Source organism: Lissotriton vulgaris, chromosome 12, assembly GCF_964263255.1.
Source record: "Lissotriton vulgaris chromosome 12, aLisVul1.2, whole genome shotgun sequence".
NCBI lineage: Eukaryota > Metazoa > Chordata > Amphibia > Caudata > Salamandridae > Lissotriton > Lissotriton vulgaris.
The window spans coordinates 802933633-802952916 of NC_141700.1; the positions used below are offsets into that span (position 1 = coordinate 802933633).

Genomic DNA, 19284 nt, shown 5'->3' on the forward strand with positions numbered 1-19284 from the left:
ATGGTTCAAAGTTACTAATAAAAATGTGACAACACGTGTTAACAGGCAGTAGAAGGCCCATTGCAAAGCCAGACTGATCACCTTTGTCGCTTTGCTATATTTTGGTGTTAAAGCAGTACAAGTTTACAAGTTTAAAAATGAGAAAGAAAGTAATACTATTACAAAGTGTGCCGCATAATCCGTCCTACTACTGCAGAATTCCAGTGGCGCCATTTAAGTTAGTAATTCACTGAAATAGTAAGACTAAGAATTTATGGTACGATCAGCACTTGAGCTTAGACAATCCTTTGATACAAGCCACTGTTAGACACCAATGTCATCTAGCACCAACATAATGCCCGGGTCAGGCAGCCATGACTGCCAGAACCAGTAAAGCGGTTAAATCTCAGAATCTTCATTTTCTCGCATTAAATCTGGTCTGGTCCATAAAACTCCTAGAACGGTAGGACTTGGACAGTGTGCAACACAAGTCCTTGTACACTGACAGCCGTAATGAAAGCACAGTGCAGTGAAAAGCAATGACGTGAACTAATAGGCCATAGTGAAACTCAAGAAAAAAGGTAGGTTATAGAATGATACATTCTGGAAAAGGAAAACTAAATATTTCACCCTCTGGCTATGAAGGCAGCTCCGGCACAGCACTGGGAACTCGCCAAATTAAGTTCAGAAGCAGATCATTATTGATTCCAGGACTCCAGTCCTTTACAGGACAAGACCTAGAAATAAGGGGAATATAATCCTGAGCCACTTATTTCAGACACCATTTCTATTCAGGGAAGACTCCCAAAAGTGAGGCAGGTATCCCAACAACACACAGTTGAATGAATGGTGCAAGGAACATTGAGGGGTGGGAGAGAGGGGATCCCCTCCATTATTTGTCTGAACTGATCAAGTGGAGACTTTCCAACCAACTGGAAAATGGTAATGTAAAAGAAGGCAATAGGGTCAGACAATTGTAAGCAGCAGAGGCTGGAAAATCCTTATAGCCTTTCCTGCCACAAGTGGCTGAAATTGGTTTTCGATCTGGACTTGTAGGGGTGGCATCAGCCATTGCGCCCAAGAATATCCTTACATTTTAGTACTGTTGGTGGCTAGGCCCAGCAACTCAACTACAGAACTAAGATGGATTCAAAGCATAAAGACCGCAGATTCAAACATTGTAATTGGATACAAACGGATGTGTAATCCAAATTGAACTACTTCGTAAAGCAAGTAGAAACTGAAGTAAAGCTGATGTTCTGCCCAATTTACAGATTTATAAAAGATTGGGTTAAACTCAAACATGTCAAAAGTTACTAGCATGTTGTGCCTGTACTGGCAAACTTGGATTAAGTTAACTGCCACAGTTTGATGTAGAAGGGGTTTAAGCAGCATTTGCTCACCCAGAATTGCTCTAAAATGACAAATAGGGTGCAATGCCAGAGTGTGCTGCATTAGAATAATTTCCCAAAGGAAGTTTATCTTTAATAATAAAAAATAAGTGAAATCTTAGTTTTAAGTAGTAGTGCTATGGAGTGGGCGTTTGAACACGCCGTCAATTGTACTACAGCAATGTACTTTTACCACAATGGAAAACTGACATCTTTGTTCTCAGATGCACTTTTAACACCAGAAGCCTTGGTTTGTGGGGGGCATTCTACCCTGGCTGATGGACAGTACTCAAGTCCCAGATCACCTACTATGCGCTTGAGATTTCCAAGTGATACAATACAGCAAGCCCTGAAGAGGTGTAGAGGTGCCAAGATTACTACTACACTCGGCTCCATCTACTGTCAGCGAACTGGAATCTATAGTTAGCGTAGCTGCAAATAGGTTAATAACCACATAAATGTAACCTTGTCACTCAATGACCAAAGAATGAAAGACATGAATCATTAAAAGTTCACAACTTCTGTATTTGTAATACGACCTCCAGAGACACTGGAGTGCATCATTTAGCCATTTATATAAAAAAAAATGCCTTCCCTACACATTACAAAACATTAACAGTATTTCAGGAGCCACGGGAAAAGTAATCTGTGGATAGCGCAACACAAACATTACATTTTTCTACCAACATTTCACAGAAATATTCCCAGCTCCATCTTTGTGACAAACTGAACTGAATTAAACGAAGAGGAAGTCCCCTGTATCTTGGCCAGATTCTTCCATATCGCGACAGAAAGCCAGACGGGCTCTGTCACTGGCAAAGTCCACTTTCACCCTCCAGCCAGAGATCTGGGTGCCTTTGGTCTCTTGCACTGCGGTGACTGCATCTTCCTTGCGGATGAAGAGGACCAGCGCCCTGCCTCGCAGGCGATCATACACAGCCTTCGCGACTTGCCCAAAGCGGCTGAAGCGCTGCATCAGGTACTCCTGGGTGACTTCCAGAGGGAGGCCATCCAGCCACACGCAGTTGGTGATGATACTCTTGCCAAACTCGGTCTTGATGCGGTGCTTGCCAATCAGCTCTCCATCCAGGGCCTTCCCTGCTCGACAGACACAGTACATATCGCAGAACTCGACAAAGGCAGAGCGCGTGGGCTCCATTTCTTGTGCCCGGCACATCTCCACATCCAGCACATCACCAAAGCGCTCACAGATGGCTCCCAGCTTCTCAGCAGTAATGGCACGGTCCAGGTTGCCAATCAAGAGTGTCCTGGAAAGAGAAGAAACTATTAGTTTTGTTTTTAAACAGCTTTTAGAGAAAAAAAACTAGATCATAGGTATAGATATTCAAACACGTGCCACCAGGTTTGCCTCCCATTCATTTCATGGAGTCCTTCTGTCCTAGGAAGGACGCACAGCTGCCTTACAGTTCCTTAGTGGCCATCCACATTTAACATGGTCTGCTCTTCTACCAACAGGTCAGCAAGCAGTGCCAGTGATGTAACCCAAGTGCCACCCCATGAGGAGAGTTCTAGACTCACAAGCCCTAGATTACACGAGACCGAGGTCATGCCCATTGCATCAGGCACAGGACGAGTCTCAATATATTCAAAATGGGGTGGCCAGGCAGGTTTGGATGGAGACCACAGTTGTGTCCAGTACCCGAAACAAGATGCATGTCAATACCTCGCTAGCAGCAAGCCTAGGTCCACAGGGGGAGCTCAGACTTCTGGTGAAAAGCCAGAAAGAAGGAGATTACATTCATGCATGGGTTCAAAGAGCAACTTTGAACTACAGTCCAGGAAGAGGCCCACAGAGCATCGCACAACACCCCACATCTGGTTCGGCTAGAGATACCATTTGTATACAAGAATCCATAGGTTTTCTGTTGCCAGGAACTACCTTGCAGCACAAACAGCTGACATTTTAAAAGAATGCCATTCATTAGACATGAACCATGCCATGAGTAACACGTAGAGCATGCATTTGAACCACCTTAAGGTTGCCTAATACCAAACTATGAGGATTACTTCGCAGGCCCAGGCACATTTGTAAAGGACAGAAAAAGAACAATTTGCCTTGAAATAGGTCTCACGGGTTTTATACTCCTAAATATGCTACTTATTGCATTACAAATAGGCTTTTGTCACACCACCCCCATTCTGCGCATCAGGTTAATGGAGGCTGCGCCCCTTCAGACAAGCAGTCTAAAGAAGGGGGCATTGCCGACATTGAAGTGAAACCGCGGCATGGGGGCTGTGACAAAAGAAATCTGTTCGTCAAGTTGACAAACAAATGCTTTTTTCCTGCGAAAAGCCCCATGCCACGCCAAGGGCTGGAGTCAAACCGCATACATTAATGCGGATCGCAAACCTTCGTAAATATCGTTTAAGTACACTCATTTTGTATGATAGAACATACAAGACTTTAACATCTTCGCAAATTAGGACAGCAATTGTGAAACATTCAAATCAAAACGGGGAAGTTGTCAATCAGAAGGAATATCCCCATTTTCAGCAGTCTGATAAACCTACAGATGTTATTCATTTCGAGGCTTCCTGAGTAATATTCTACCCGAAACACGCGTTGAATTATATTTATACTGGTTAGGTCACAACAGTAACAACTACTTCACTATCAGAATAATCAGTCTACTGTATAATACATAGGTATGAGTGATGTTTTCATTAATATGCAAGATGTGCAAGTGTAGGAATGGGTGGGGTTGGGAGTGTGACACTAATTCAGCCCCGATCCTATAGGGCTACTCCCAGAAGAAGCGCTTTGCTGCCTCGTCAAGCACTAAATAAATGCAGTTACATTACCTTTAATTGTATCATTAGAATATATTGTTCCAACATTGCACTTTGTCAGTCTTAGTATGTGGATTTGGCTAACCCCATAAAACATTCCATTCAGTGGGTTCTCACACTAAAGGGCATTGCAACCCTGAACTATTGCTAAAATCGACCCCCAGCCCAAACATTTAGATCCCCGGCTTAACCAGAAAGGCTAATATCTCATATAAAGTGTTGCCATAATTTGACGCTGCCTGCTTCTTTGCACTCCTGCCCCACTGGGGTCATGCTGGCCGCGCCTCAGCTTCGACACCACATCTTCCTTGAAGATGCTGCAGACCAGCTCAGCCCTCCACGCCCCCCTTTCTCAATCATGAGGACCTCCCAGGCACCACCTAGAACCACCCTGGACAGTATGTGAGCAGGCTGTGGAGCAATCCTGTGGCAGTGTACATAACTCCACCGCCCCACGGCCCTTTAAGCCTAAACTTTGTGGGAAACCGCTGGACACTCGCTGCAAATACACTGGACAAACTACTGTACTCCACACAACACATCCACATGTGGTGTTGCAGGTTCAGGCCCATAGGAGGTGTCATCGGTGGGATGTACTACACTACCCTGGACACGCCTTTTGGGGCATCCCACCCAGCCAAGAGAGCAGGGGAGGGTGTAGATTCTATCCAAGCGCGCCATTGGGAGATCCCATTGAGGCCCCCGTAAACACCACAGCACCCTGGAATGGAATTCAAATATGAAATATGCGCGACCCTCGCAGAAGGCAGGGAGAAGGACATAAGGCCCCCATAACCACTGAACCCCATAGGTGACAGCCCTCAACACTCTGCACTTCCCTTCAGCCGGCTCTACACTGATCACTCCACCAACCCCGCAAAAAACCATCGAGGCATTTGGGCACCCCATCCCTTCACCCCCTTCTGAAGTAGTCGGGGCAGCAGCGCCATGTGGGCACCCCATCCCTTCACCCCCTTCTGAAGTAGTCGGGGCAGCAGCGCCATGTGGGCACCCCATCCCTTCACTCACTTCTGAAGTAGTCGGGGCAGCAGCGCCATGTGGGCACCCCATCCCTTCACTCACTTCTGAAGTAGTCGGGGCAGCAGCGCCATGTGGGCACCCCCATCCCTTCACCCCCTTCTGAAGTAGTCGGGGCAGCAGCGCCATGTGGGCACCCCATCCCTTCACTCACTTCTGAAGTAGTCGGGGCAGCAGCGCCATGTGGGCACCCCCATCCCTTCACCCCCTTCTGAAGTAGTCGGGGCAGCAGCGCCATGTGGGCACCCCATCCCTTCACTCACTTCTGAAGTAGTCGGGGCAGCAGCGCCATGTGGGCACCCCCATCCCTTCACCCCCTTCTGAAGTAGTCGGGGCAGCAGCGCCATGTGGGCACCCCATCCCTTCACTCACTTCTGAAGTAGTCGGGGCAGCAGCGCCATGTGGGCACCCCATCCCTTCACCCCCTTCTGAAGTAGTCGGGGCAGCAGCGCCATGTGGGCACCCCCATCCCTTCACCCCCTTCTGAAGTAGTCGGGGCAGCAGCGCCATGTGGGCACCCCATCCCTTCACTCACTTCTGAAGTAGTCGGGGCAGCAGCGCCATGTGGGCACCCCATCCCTTCACCCCCTTCTGAAGTAGTCGGGGCAGCAGCGCCATGTGGGCACCCCACCCCTTCTGAAGTAGTCGGGGCAGCAGCGCCATGTGGGCACCCCCATCCCTTCACCCCCTTCTGAAGTAGTCGGGGCAGCAGCGCCATGTGGGCACCCCATCCCTTCACCCCCTTCTGAAGTAGTCGGGGCAGCAGCGCCATGTGGGCACCCCACCCCTTCTGAAGTAGTCGGGGCAGCAGCGCCATGTGGGCACCCCCATCCCTTCACTCACTTCTGAAGTAGTCGGGGCAGCAGCGCCATGTGGGCACCCCATCCCTTCACCCCCTTCTGAAGTAGTCGGGGCAGCAGCGCCATGTGGGCACCCCACCCCTTCTGAAGTAGTCGGGGCAGCCCGAGGGAGGTGATGGACCCACATTAACGTTTGTACGACGCAGACCATTGGGCTCTTGGTGCAGGATGGGGAGCATCAAACGTTTTATTCCAAATAAAGGAAGGTTTACAAATAAAGTACAGCTCTGAAACCCACCTGACTATGGGTATCGCGAGGTTCAATGGAAGCACACAGCTCTCCAACCCCAGGAGTCACCATTTACAAGCCCCCCCCCCCGCCATCGATGCCCCCCGCCAGTCTCCTCCTCAGAGCGGCTGCACATGAACCGATGCTCGCCAGCGGAGGCTTGGAAAGGTGCATGGCGAGGCTCCAAAGATGGGCCTGATGACCATACTCGTGGCGGTTCAACTCATCGAGGAGATGTGGTCCAGGGAAGCCCAGCAGGCTCTGGCAACCAAGGGCGCATCGTCTGCGCTCCGACGCCAGGGCTATTCCTACCCAACAGGCCCAGGTTCTCAATGCAAACCAAAGGCACAGTGCCCTCGAACCCCGGGCAGATCAGGAAGCCTTGTTAGTTTAGTTGTAGCAGTGGGCATGACAGCCCCAGTCATGCGCAGAGGACTAGGGATGATTGAGATGGTCAGCCGTACACGGAGGACTGGTGTCCCCATCAACAAGGAGGGGGTTTCACGAGGACAAGGGCACCAACTGCGAGGTCAGTGGGCAGAGCAAAGGAGTCGCCAATGTTCAAGTCAAGACCACCTCCCAGAGAAGGTTTCCAAACAGGTCTTGGCAACGTCAAGAGGTTGACCGAGGCTCGTTCAAGGGTCTGCTTAAATGAATGGCATTCACTCCACGACTACCTTGACCCTCAATCTAGATCCACAGGTGCATTACCTGGATCTGAAAGAACGGACGTCCAAAGGTAGCCAGGATGGGCACTAACAAAGGACACGTCTGTACCAGTCATGTTGCCCCAATGTACCTCAAAGTATGGCTCAAATTAATGTTTCAGCTTTACAAAGGCAATCCTCAACTTCGAGATACAATTAAAAACAATTCTATGCCATGGTTACCGATTTGTTCGCCTCAGTCTCATTTGTGGGCATATTACTATGTGCACCATGGGGTAACATCAGTGCCTCGAGGCTATGACATCACTGCCTTTCCAGAAAGCCAAAGGTGCCATCCAATAGTTAAACGTGTCACTTCTGACAGAGGCCCAATGACCTCAGTAATGCCTTGCTAGGGAAAATCCGATCACCATGCCCAACGGGGGCCGTATGATGGGAAGTGCCTGGGGTACAGCTGGTAGGAGTGCCCACTTTGTGCCCTGGGGCATTTGGTTTCACGTAAAGGGCTGCTGCGCATGTGTAGTGCCATCACCAGTGGGCGTCCCTCTGCGCCCACACCATACTGGAGATGTGAGTGCAGCACCTATTGGCAGCCCTCTGGAACAAGGGGGTCCTAAGAGCCCCCTAGACTCCCCTAGCAGGCAGCTGTTCAAAGCCCTCCATCACCTGGAAGCAGCGCTGTCCCCAGGACAGAGCCTTCAGTGACAGAGGGCGTCCCCGCCTTGCACCCCCCCCCCCCCCTAACTAGCGCGGTTGGACCACCCTGTGAGCACCAAGACGCCCTCCTGGCTGGTAGCAAGTATAGGTTGATCTGTAAACTTCTAGATGCGCCAAGATGAGCACATACACACGCATGGAGGGAGGACGCAGGAGTGTTGCCATCACAACATGCAGAGAAAACAAGCACAAGTTCACTCAACTCAAACCATGCACTTTGTCTAATCAGATTGCAGCGTTTAGTAGAGCGAGGACAATGAAACTGGGATAAATCACAACTGTGTTAGGCATTAGCATGCCCACTCCAACTCACAAGCAAGCATACCCTGAAGCAAGCCAAGCATTTCCAAGGAGCTTGTCCCCGCAGTCAGAGCTTTAGAAAGGGTGAAACTCCATGTGCGACGGTCCACCACGCATGGACCTCTTACACCACGCCCAAGTGAGGTGTGCACGTGCCATGGTGCCAGCCTGTACCCTCTCCCCAACCATCAGCCCTCAAGATCAGTAGCGCCCAAGTGAGGTGTGCACGTGCCATGGTGCCAGCCTGTACCCTCTCCCCAACCATCAGCCCTCAAGTTCAGTAGCGCCCAAGTGAGGTGGGCACGTGCCATGGTGCCAGCCTGTACCCTCTCCCCAACCATCAGCCCTCAAGTTCAGTAGCGCCCAAGTGAGGTGGGCACGTGCCAGGGTGCCAGCCTGCACCCTATCCCCAACCATCAGCCCTTAAGATCAGTAGCGCCCAAGTGAGGTGTGCACGTGCCAGGGTGCCAGCCTGCACCCTCTCCCCAACCATCAGCCCTCAAGATCAGTAGCGCCCAAGTGAGGTGTGCACGTGCCAGGGTGCCAGCCTGCACCCTCTCCCCAACCATCAGCCCTCAAGTTCAGTAGCGCCCAAGTGAGGTGTGCACGTGCCAGGGTGCCAGCCTGCACCCTCTCCCCAACCATCAGCCCTCAAGTTCAGTAGCGCCCAAGTGAGGTGTGCACGTGCCAGCCTGCACCCTCTCCCCAACCATCAGCCCTCAAGTTCAGTAGCGCCCAAGTGAGGTGTGCACGTGCCAGGGTGCCAGCCTGCACCCTCTCCCCAACCATCAGCCCTTAAGATCAGTAGCGCCCAAGTGAGGTGTGCACATGCCAGGGTGCCAGCCTGCACCCTCTCCCCAACCATCAGCCCTTAAGATCAGTAGCGCCCAAGTGAGGTGTGCACATGCCAGGGTGCCAGCCTGCACCCTCTCCCCAACCATCAGCCCTTAAGATCAGTAGCGCCCAAGTGAGGTGTGCACATGCCAGGGTGCCAGCCTGCACCCTCTCCCCAACCATCAGCCCTTAAGATCAGTAGCGCCCAAGTGAGGTGTGCACATGCCAGGGTGCCAGCCTGCACCCTCTCCCCAACCATCAGCCCTTAAGATCAGTAGCGCCCAAGTGAGGTGTGCACATGCCAGGGTGCCAGCCTGCACCCTCTCCCCAACCATCAGCCCTCAAGTTCAGTAGCGCCCACTGAGGGTTTGCTACCAGAGCTTCCCCCCCCCCCCCACCCGCTTCGGGTATTGGACATTTTGAAAGATGCGCCCACCAAGAACGGGTGCAGCTGGCAATGCGCCAGAACCTCCACAACCTACAACAAGATTTAAGAAACATTTCCAGGCAAAAGGGTGCAAAGTATTAAGTCAAAGTACAGCTATTCTCAGTCACACTGGAACAAGGGCAGCCACATGACACTGCGTTGGAATAATTCTATGCAGACAACCCCCACGCCCGCCCCCCACTGTCCAGGAACTATTGGACCCCAGATGAGAGGGACGCACCCACGATCACACTAGTGCTCAAGGACCACTTGAATGTATCTGGTGGATGGAAGGGGGTCCGGCCAGGGGACTGCGGGGGCCTCGGTGAAGGATGGACGGGGCCTCTGAAAGGGGGCTCACCTGCAATGACTGTTTGGCCAGGGACTGGAGAAGGACAGACCTGGGATAATTGCTATGTGGGAATAAAAGAAAGTCAGTGTGAATGAAAGCCAAGGAGATGCTTTGGGGGGGGGGGGGGATTGGAGAGGCCCAATAATGATTTGCATTAGTGAACAACAAAGGTATCAGTGTCGGGAGATGTATGGTGTGTGAGCATCATGTAGGGATGTATGGATGCCCTACAGGGACCAGGGGACCAGGAGTGTTTCCAGCAGCCATGCCAGCCAAGAACGCCATCTTACCTCGTCCCCACAGCACCTGGGCGAGGCCACTTCTGCCCGGTCGAAGAGCAGCTGCTGCAGCCATGGTCACCACTCCGGGCTCTGAAGAGGGCGGCGAGCGGCCATGCTGTGGAGGCGATGCTGGGACAGTTCACGGCGTGTCAGAGACCACCCTCCACCCCAGCTGGATTCTTGTGCACTCACTAGAGACACCCGACCATAGTCCAAACAAGATGCACTGCAAGACGACCATTGTAGAACCACTGGGACCTAGGCTAATGCGCGGTCTGCAATGGGATTAACGGACCCGCAGCGTCCTTGCGCGACCCTTACCTGGCCAGTGAAATCTTGGTTATGGTTTGAGGTTTGATATGGTATTTAGGCAACCGCTACACGTCAGATGGGCGTCCACAGCAACCCATGGGGTCCTCCGCACCACCGTAACTGGAAGACCGTTTCTTTCTAAAGTCATGTTAACCTATCTAAGCCAGGGCCGGTCTTCAGACTCACAAAGGGATTGTTCCCGGATTAGTGAAAGTGGCTTCTGTGGATGATGTGCTTTGCTAGGAGAGCGCTTTGGAAATGCGCTTCAACAGGGTCAACCCTCGGAACTGAGGTCCAGGCACGGATCAGACGGACAGTTGTATTGAAGCGGGACATCACAGCAGTGGCACGGGCCGCTCGGATGCATCTAAACTTGTCTATACAATACTTCTAGGATGCCTCAAAGAGCCCTTCGAGTGCTTTCAGAGAGGGGTGCCCCTTTCTCTGCACCGATAGTTGCCTGACTCCCTATGGTGGTCCGGTCCTTGGAAGCTCCCTGCTGTGGGGACGCCCCCGATCATTAGCCTGCAGCAGTGGGGGTTCAGCTCTGGCCAGGTGAACGCACATGTCACCAGGCCAGCCTGTGGGTCAGAGGGGAGCGCTCGCACCAATGAGATGCCTCGAGCATCCCTAGAGACCACAGAGCGGGACATTTGGCAGGAGTTTGGACACCTAGAAAGAGGCAACACGCCAGCATACATCGGACATGCATGCGAAGGCCCCCGGGGGGCTGCCACCATGACTCCCGTGGCCGAAGCTGACCACGCTGGACCCCAGGTCCTACAAGGGTCCACGTTACACTGACGAGAGAGGACACTGCTGAACAAAGATGGCCCGATGAATGCACATGTCACCAGGCCAGCCTGTGGGTCAGAGGGGAGCGCTCGCACCAATGAGATGCCTCGAGCATCCCTAGAGACCACAGAGCGGGACATTTGGCAGGAGTTTGGGAACCTAGAAAGAGTCAACACGCCAGCATACATGCGAAGAGGCCCCCCAAGGGGGGGGGCTGCCACCATGGACTCCCGTGGCCGAAGCTGACCACGCTGGACCCCAGGTCCTACAAGGGTCCACGTTACACTGACGAGAGAGGACACTGCTGAAGACTGGATATCTAAAAAGCGTTTGACTGAACTCACGGCTCTGTGCCCTGTTTCCTTTTTCCAGGCAGAAGGGGTTGAACGTTTCCCTAAAGGTTCGCAATTAAAGAGCTAGAGATACCTTCTGACCCACCCTAGTACAACTAGAACTGATGTGGCCCAAATATACGATGTTCCCCATTCACGGGGAACACTAAACGTGTGCCACAGGGGGGGGGGGATTTTCCGGAGAGACGCTTTAAGGATGAACTGCAAGCTGCCCGGATTTAGGCAACTATGAAGGGAGCATCCCTGCTGTGCCAGCCGCAAAAGGGCAGAGGACGGTGGCCAGTGTCCACTTCTGATCACTACATACAGTCCACGCTCACTTCAGTGGTACACGTGGTGAGGGAAGCAGGTGGCTTTAGGGCAGCCTGGGGTTTAATGCTTCAAGTAGAAGCCTTTAGGGGAGCAGGATCAACTATAGATACACAAAGGAAACTAATCCGACTTCGAGGCCTAGCTCGCAGGGCTGTTTACACATCACTGGCACAGGAAATGTACACCAATAAAATGATTTGAATTATGGCTCTGACAAGCGCTTGATTCCAGCAGATGACAACTCGACACTGAACCCCACCCTCGGAGCAGTCTCCCCTCCGCCCACCACCACGGGCCATGCGGAGCCCACACTGTGCAGGGCTGGTATTCGATGGGTTTTTATGCCTTAACACCGCAGGAACAGAGGAAAACAAAAGAGCGATAAACACAAGCACCATGGCAGATGAATCCAGATGGGGGGGGGGGGGGGGGGGGGGGGGTTCAGCAGCGGCTCCTGAAGCCGAAAGGCGCGAGTTACCTACCAGGCGCAAATCCTTCAGCCTTGGCAAGTGTCGAGCATCTGAGATGGGCACCTGGTTAGGTGTGTGCCATGCTTACCCACCAATCACTGGTAGACCAAGGAATGTTACTCACCTCCATTAACTCAGTATCCTTCTTAAGCCCTAGTGGCAAGGAATGGATTGCGGGGGTCGGGGTAGAGCTGCAGTACACGCCTCTGCTGCGGTACCAGGGCAGAGGGCCACAAAAAGGGGCAACCCAGGGCTTCTGGGGGATATACTGCTGCTTCATAAAAAGGGGAGGGGGGTTTGGACTGCTGGGGGTAGGGCGATTGCCAGGCAGGGGCTGACCAGGCATGACTGTCTTTAAATAGCGCTTACTACCCCTGACGAGGCTTCGGAGGTAGTGTAGAGCAGGAAACTGGCGGGAGAGCACTACAGAGAGCGTGGGGACAGAAGGACCCTGTCCAGATCTTCAGCTCGTTCCTATACCACTGTAAATAAACACCCCTACTTTGCATCAATGCCACTTGACCTCACAACAGGGCCGCCCCAGAATGGCAGAGGCGAGCGCCCACGCATGGCACCCTCAAGCGTCCCTCACCACACTTGAGGGTGCCAACCGCTCTGCCAATGCATCGGGAGCAGCATCGAAGGGACTGCGCCCTGTACTGTTTGATGCACTCGGGGAGCCGAGGTTCTGTATCCGTGCACCCCCATTAAGTCAACCTCGCACCAGTGTCACCCATTGCAAGGAACTTCTGACGAACTGACAGTACCCATGCAGGCAATGAAGAGCAGATCCGTGAACTGGCGCCTAAACACCTCAAAGTTTTACTCTGACGACACCTGACAATACACTTTACATAGAACTAAATAGTATTCGTGCTGTTTGGCCGGAGGATAACCGACCATACCTGTTGGCTAGGTGCTTTGAAAAGAAGCTGCAGTGGAAAGTACACCTAGAACATCTGTGCGTGAACTACAAGGCAACTCTAGGGCAGCTGTGCGCCTACTGGTCCCAACCCACCAGCCGGAGTGGGCATTAAGAGCCCCTGTCACTTAAAACAAACTATGAATACTTGTGAGAGTTGACACCAGCACAGGCCAGAACGTGGGAGGACATACAGTGAAGGTGAGCAAGAAGTGCAGGCCTCTAAGTACTGCCCCACCTCTCCAAAGGAGGCCACGAGCCCTCTAGGGTGCACGGGCTAAGTAGGGGAAATGGAACAGGAGTCTAACTTGAATCGGATTGGTATGGTTGCTATGTACCAGAGGGATCTATACTCATCAGCCCGATCACTAGAGGCGTCTAAGGGGACTCGCCAAGACACCGGGGTAGGGTACTGCACCATCTCTTCAAAGGAGGCACTAGCCCTCTAGGGCGCACTGGCTAAGCAGAGGGGAAATGGAACTGTGAAGTCTAACTTGAATCGGATTGGTAAGGCTGCAATGTACCAGAGGCATCTATCCTCCATCAGCCCGATCCCTAGAGGGGGCGTCGCAGGCACTTCAGGCGTCTAAGGGGACTGCTTATCTCTCCAAAGGGGGCCACGAGCCCTCTAGGGCGCACGGGCTAAGCATGGGGAAATGGAACAGGATTCTACCTTGAATTGGATTGGTACGGCTCCTATGTACCAGAAGCATCTATACTCATCAGCCCGAGGAGACACTAGCCCTCTAGGGCGCACTGGCTAAGCAGAGTGGAATGGAACAGGAGTCTAACTTGAATCGGATTGGTACGGCTCCTGCGTACCATAGCTATCTATACTCATCAGCCCGATCACTAGAGGCGTCTCAGGGGACTCGCCAAGACACCAGGGTAGGGTACTGCACCATCTCTTCAAAGGAGGCACTAGCCCTCTGGGCGCACTGGCTAAGCAGAGCGGAATGGAATAGGAGTAACTTACTCTGCATTTTTAAGGCACCTATGTACCAGAGGTATCTATCTTCCATCGGCCTGATCCCTAGAGGGGGCGTCCCAGGCTCCCTGCCCTAGACACTTCAGATGTCTGTGGGTACCTGCCTAGACCCCGGGGTCGAGTACTACTGCCTCATCTGTTAAAGGAGCCCACTAGCCCTGTAGGGCGCACTAGCTAAGCAAAGGGAACGGAATAGTGGATGTAACCTAATTGGATTTTTGAGGCACCTGTGTACCGATCACTAGAGGGGGCGTCGCGGGCACTGCAGGCGTCTGAGGGGACTCGCCGAGATACACCAGGGTGTGGTACTGCCCCATATGTTAGAGGAGGGCTGACTGAGCAATGGGAATTAAGAGTGAAGTCTACCTTGAATCGGATTTGTACGGCTCCTATGTACCAGAGGTATCTATACTTTACTTATCATCCGATCACTAGAGGCGTCTAAGGGGACTCGCCAAGACACCGGGGTAGGGTACTGCCCCAAATGTTAAAGGAGGTCTCTAGGGCGGGCAGACTGGGCAATGGAAATTAAGAGTAGAGACTACCTTGAATCGGATTGGTACAGCTCCTATGTACCAGAGGTATCTATACTCAGCCCGGTCACTAGAGGGGGCGTCGCGGGTACCGCCCCAGGCACCTGAGGGGACTCGCCAAGACACCAGAGTAGGGTACTGCCCCATCTCTTCAAAGGAGGCACTAGCAAGGGGATTGCAACCTAATCTGGATTTGTAAGGCTCCTATGTACCATCCCGGTCCCTAGAGGCACTGCACCCTCAGCCCCCCGCCCTCCCCCCGAGGCAGCCAGAAAGAAGGCAGAAAGCAAGAGAGAAGAGAGGTGAGCACCTGCTGGCCCGCGGGTGGAACTCGTCGGTTTTCTCGTCCCAGTCGGTGATGGGCCGCACGCCGCTCTTGGCCTCTCGTCCGATCCACGGGGTGATCTTGACCAGGCGCCCCAGCAGGTCGTCCCTGCGGCCCTTGATGAGCGCGTCCACCTGGTCCTGCTGGCGGTAGAAGAAGACCAGGGCGTAGCGCTCGTCGCCCTGCCCGTGCACCTCCACCGTGCTCACGTAGCCGTACTTGCGGAACTTCTGGAAGAGGGTCTGCTGCAGCACCTCGTCGGGCACGTCCGCGGGGAAGTTCTGCACCTTCAGCCCGTGGGTCTGCATGGGCTTCTCAGGGGCCCGGGGCCGGCCCTCGGGGCCCTTGGGCGGGGCGGCGGGCCGCGGCCCGGGGGCCATGCCCAGGGGGCCCGACGAGGGGTGGCCCATGCCCATGGGGGCGGCGTGCCGCAGGGGCGAGCGGCTGCGGCTCCTCCGCGGCGGCGGCGCCGGGGGCCACTCCCCCCGCCGGCCCTCCAGCTCCTTCTGCCAGTCGGCCCGGCGGCCCAGCAGCTCCTTGTCCCACTCCTTGGACATGTCGGAGCGCCGGGCGTCGAACTCGCTCGGCCACTCGGGCCGCCGCGCCTCGGCCTCCTTCACCCAGTCCGCCCGCCGGCCCTCCAGGTCCCCGAGCCAGTCCGCCCCGCGCCGGCCCTCCGGCTCCCGCGGCCAGTCGGCCCCGCGCTTCTCCAGGTCCCCCCTCAGGCCCTCCGCCTCCCGCGGGTAGTCACGCCGAGGCTCCGCGTCCCTGGGGAAGTCGGCCCTCCGGCCCTCGATCTCCCGGCCCCGGGGGTCCAGGTCCCTGGGCAGCTCCCCCCGGGGTCGCCCCTCCAGCTCCCTCCCGAACTCCGGGCGCCTGCCCTCCATCTCCCTCGGATCCACGCGGGGCCGGCCCTCCATCTCCCTGGGGAAGTCCCCGCGCCTGCCCTCCATCTCCCTCGGCAGGTCTCCCCTCGGCCGCCCCTCCATCTCCCGGGGGAACTCGCCGCGCCTGCCCTCCATCTCCCGGGGGAAGTCTGCCCTCGGCCGCCCCTCCATCTCCCGGGGGAAGTCACCTCTTGGCCGCCCCTCCATCTCTCTCGGAAAGTCCCCGCGGGGCCTACCGTCCATCTCCCGGGGGAAGTCTGGCCTCGGCCGCCCCTCCATCTCCCGGGGGAAGTCTGCCCTCGGCCTACCCTCCATCTCTCTCGGAAAGTCTCCCCGGGGCCTACCGTCCATCTCTCTCGGGAACTCCCCGCGGGGCCTGCCCTCCATCTCCCTCGGAAAGTCTCCCCGGGGCCTACCGTCCATCTCCCTGGGGAAGTCCCCGCGCCGCGGCTCCTCCCTGGGGAAGTCTCCCCGGGGGCGGGGCTCGTCGTGCAGCAGGTCGGGCCGGCGCACCTCCACCTCGTGGGCGATGCGGTCCTTGATGTACTCGACCATGTCTCGGATGCCCGGCGGGCCGGGGCGGCCAGGCTCACGGGGGCCTCGGGGGTCGAAGCGGCCTCGGGGCGGGCTGGGGCTGCGGGGGGGCCCGAAGGGGCGGCCGTGGCCTGGGAAGGGCTCCCTGGGTCCGTCAAAGGGGCCTCCTGGTCTGCCGCGGGGCCCGGGGCCTCCGTTCATTCCGCGGTCGGGGCCTCCTCCACCTCGGAGGGACATGAGCGGCTTGGGCCCGTGGGGCCGGTCCCCGAAGCCCATGTCGCGGCCCCGCGGGAAGCGCTCGTCGAAGCCGCGCGGGGGCCGTCCTCCGTCGAAGAAGCCCATGGGCGGTGCGCGGTCTCCCATGGCTGGCTCGGGCAGGTGCGTGAAGGGGTCGATGCTGATCTGCTGCTGCTCCTCGAAGTCACCCGCTCACGCTGCTGCCTTCCACAAAATGGCCGTGCCTCGACCCGGACGCGCATACTCTAAGCCCTTAGAGCGCGCCCCTTCCGGCGGAAACGGTCACTGTGCGCGTGCACTGAGCCCCGAGCGCGAGGGCTTTGCAGAAGAAAGAACAGGAAAATGTCTCTCTGCGCAGGCGCACACGCCGAGCGCGAGGCCGATTTCAAACAAAACGGGCAGAATAATATCCTTGTGGGCGTGCGCTGCCCCAACCGTCCTCGAGACCCTGAAACGACATTGTGCGCGTGCGCACTCCATTAAAGCTGCGTGTTTGTGCTGTCCTTCGCCTTTATTTTATTTATTTTTTATTTAGTGCCGTTTTATATAGCGCCAAGTTAACCCGAAGGTGTCAGAGCGCCTCACAAAAAGAAACAGGTAATTTGCAAAAAGGTACACAAAACACCAAACACATTACATGTATACGGTTATAAAGGCTTGAGGAGCAAAAAAACGATGGATTTAGGCCCAGATCTCTGTCCTGGGGTGAATGTCTGACAATGATCCGCATTCTGCCCATCAATTGTTCTTTTTGCTCCTGCCTGCCTCAACCTTCAGCCCTCAGAAATAACGCTGACAAGCAGGCTGGGAACAACACTGCCCCCCCCCCCCCCCCCCACCCCCCTGACTTGGGGTTGAAATCCCCTCCTTTGTCAGGTTAGAACTGGATTCAAGCACCTTGATTTCCTGAGCACACTCTCCTAATTGCTGTATCCCGGCTTCATTTCCTGCCTGCCACCAGAAGACGTGGCGGACATGCAGGGCAGGGGATGCAACCGTCCATCTACGCCTGACCGTACGCCCGTCCTGGAGGCAGTCCATGGTGCAAGGCGCGACTGGGCCTTTGCTTCTCTCGTCTGGATCCGCCTTTTTATCCTTAGGTTGGAACTTGACCAAATTTGACTGGGGCATTATAGGACTAGGCCTTCACTGCATCCATGTGGTCCTGCAATGGTCAATAAAAAATCATCATAAACAAAGCGGCCACCTTTAGTTTTCCGCACGCTACATGGAGCCAGTCCTTCCTGTATTATCGCTGTCCTCCAAATCAAGAGCTCTGGCATAACAAAAGGAGCACAAAGTACAAAACTGAAACACAAACAAGTTACTAAGGATAAGAGCATCGCTCCGTCCACCAGAGGCAGTTGCTCCACCGATGGGAGGCCCCCGCACAAAGAATGGCAGGAGAACTTTCACACTCCAAAACTCTGACTGCATTTCAAGAGACACTCATTGCAGAACAATACCACTATGTGAAACTTATTTCAATGAAAACTGCTCTCCTCTTCTACACCCTCAATACCCCTCTATAGACAAACATGTTTTTCCACTCTCCAAACATTGAGAGAAACACCAAACTTCCACACGGGAGAAAACTCTAGACATCAGCCCCACCTCAGAAAAAAACAGATATTACTATATGTATCTATAATGATAGTAATAGTATTGTAATATAATAACATTATTATGTTTATTATTATACATTTAACGCGCAACTATCACCCAACAGGCATCTTGGCGCTGGTAACTGATCAGTAAAGAAGAGAGATCACTATTGCTGGAGCTGGTAAGTCAGTTTCAGTTATGGAACTCTTAGATTCACACTTTAAAATGCCTTTGAATGTAAAGATGAACATTGTTACGAATAACATTGTTAATCAAAGGCCCCAAATGGTCCCAAGGCTACATACCTCACTGAAGACCCCATAGCTCCAAGTGTTTTAGATGGATTGGATTTTGTACTCTCAACCATGCCACCTAAACCATTTCTCCTCCCCCAACTAGACATGTCACTGAACCTATACACCGAAACCAACATCTTTAGGCCACTCGTGATTGCTTGCATCACGCAACATCTTCTTATTCCTCTTCCCACCCCCAAACTCCCCTCCTCCAAGCACACAGAGACAGCCTACAACTCGCTCACCCTCATACCTTTATGGAACAAGTACACCCCATTGCCACTATTCCCTCTTCAGATCCAGCAAACCCTTCCCTCACACATCCACAACCACATACATACCATTGGTCCCTCAACAACACACTAACCCTCTTTCACCCCTCAGCCACTAAAACATTCCTTGCATACTAACTACCAAAATAATTTATTTCCTGAGAGCGCATCAACAACAGCGAAAGTGGCCCATCACTGCCTGCCGGCGCACATTTCACACACATCCCACCCCCAGCATTACTATCCGCCTCACTCTAACGGCCTCTCCTACTCTGCCCTCCTATCCCCGCTCCACACACACAACATATTAACATTAATCAAGAGTAACCAAAATCGGGACATTGCAGCAAAGGGAGACAGAGCTCCTCCGCCTGATCAGGTGAACATATGATGATAACTCCTTCCCAAATGTCCCCAACTTTATAAATTATTTTCTTTGCATGGGCAGTCGAAGGGAGATACATGTGACAAAAACCCAAACTCCAGATAATGGCGTTCAGAAGGTGCATGGCTTTCTCATGAGAAGAGTACAACAGACCCTGAGAAAAGATACAAG

The 19284-nt window shown here is 53.9% G+C and overlaps 1 protein-coding gene across 1 annotated transcript; it reads right to left on the reverse strand.

The window, feature by feature from the left end:
- Positions 1-1874: 1874 nt before the first annotated feature.
- Positions 1875-16751, reverse strand: LOC147678787 (uncharacterized). Its single transcript, XM_086946242.1, has 2 exons — positions 14883-16751; positions 1875-2638 (listed from the first exon to the last, which is right to left on the reverse strand). Exons 1-2 carry the CDS (start codon positions 16679-16681, stop codon positions 2107-2109), a joined length of 2331 nt encoding a protein of 776 aa, XP_086802368.1. The 5' UTR covers positions 16682-16751; the 3' UTR covers positions 1875-2106.
- Positions 16752-19284: the final 2533 nt, after the last annotated feature.

Coding starts and splice junctions, on each gene's coding strand:
- LOC147678787 (XM_086946242.1), bottom strand. CDS start 16,681: ATGGGAGACCGCGCACCGCCCATGGGCTTCTTCGACGGAGGACGGCCC. Junction 2,639..14,882: donor TTCCACCCGCGGGCCAGCAG/GTGCTCACCTCT, acceptor TTCTCTTTCCAG/GACACTCTTGATTGGCAACC.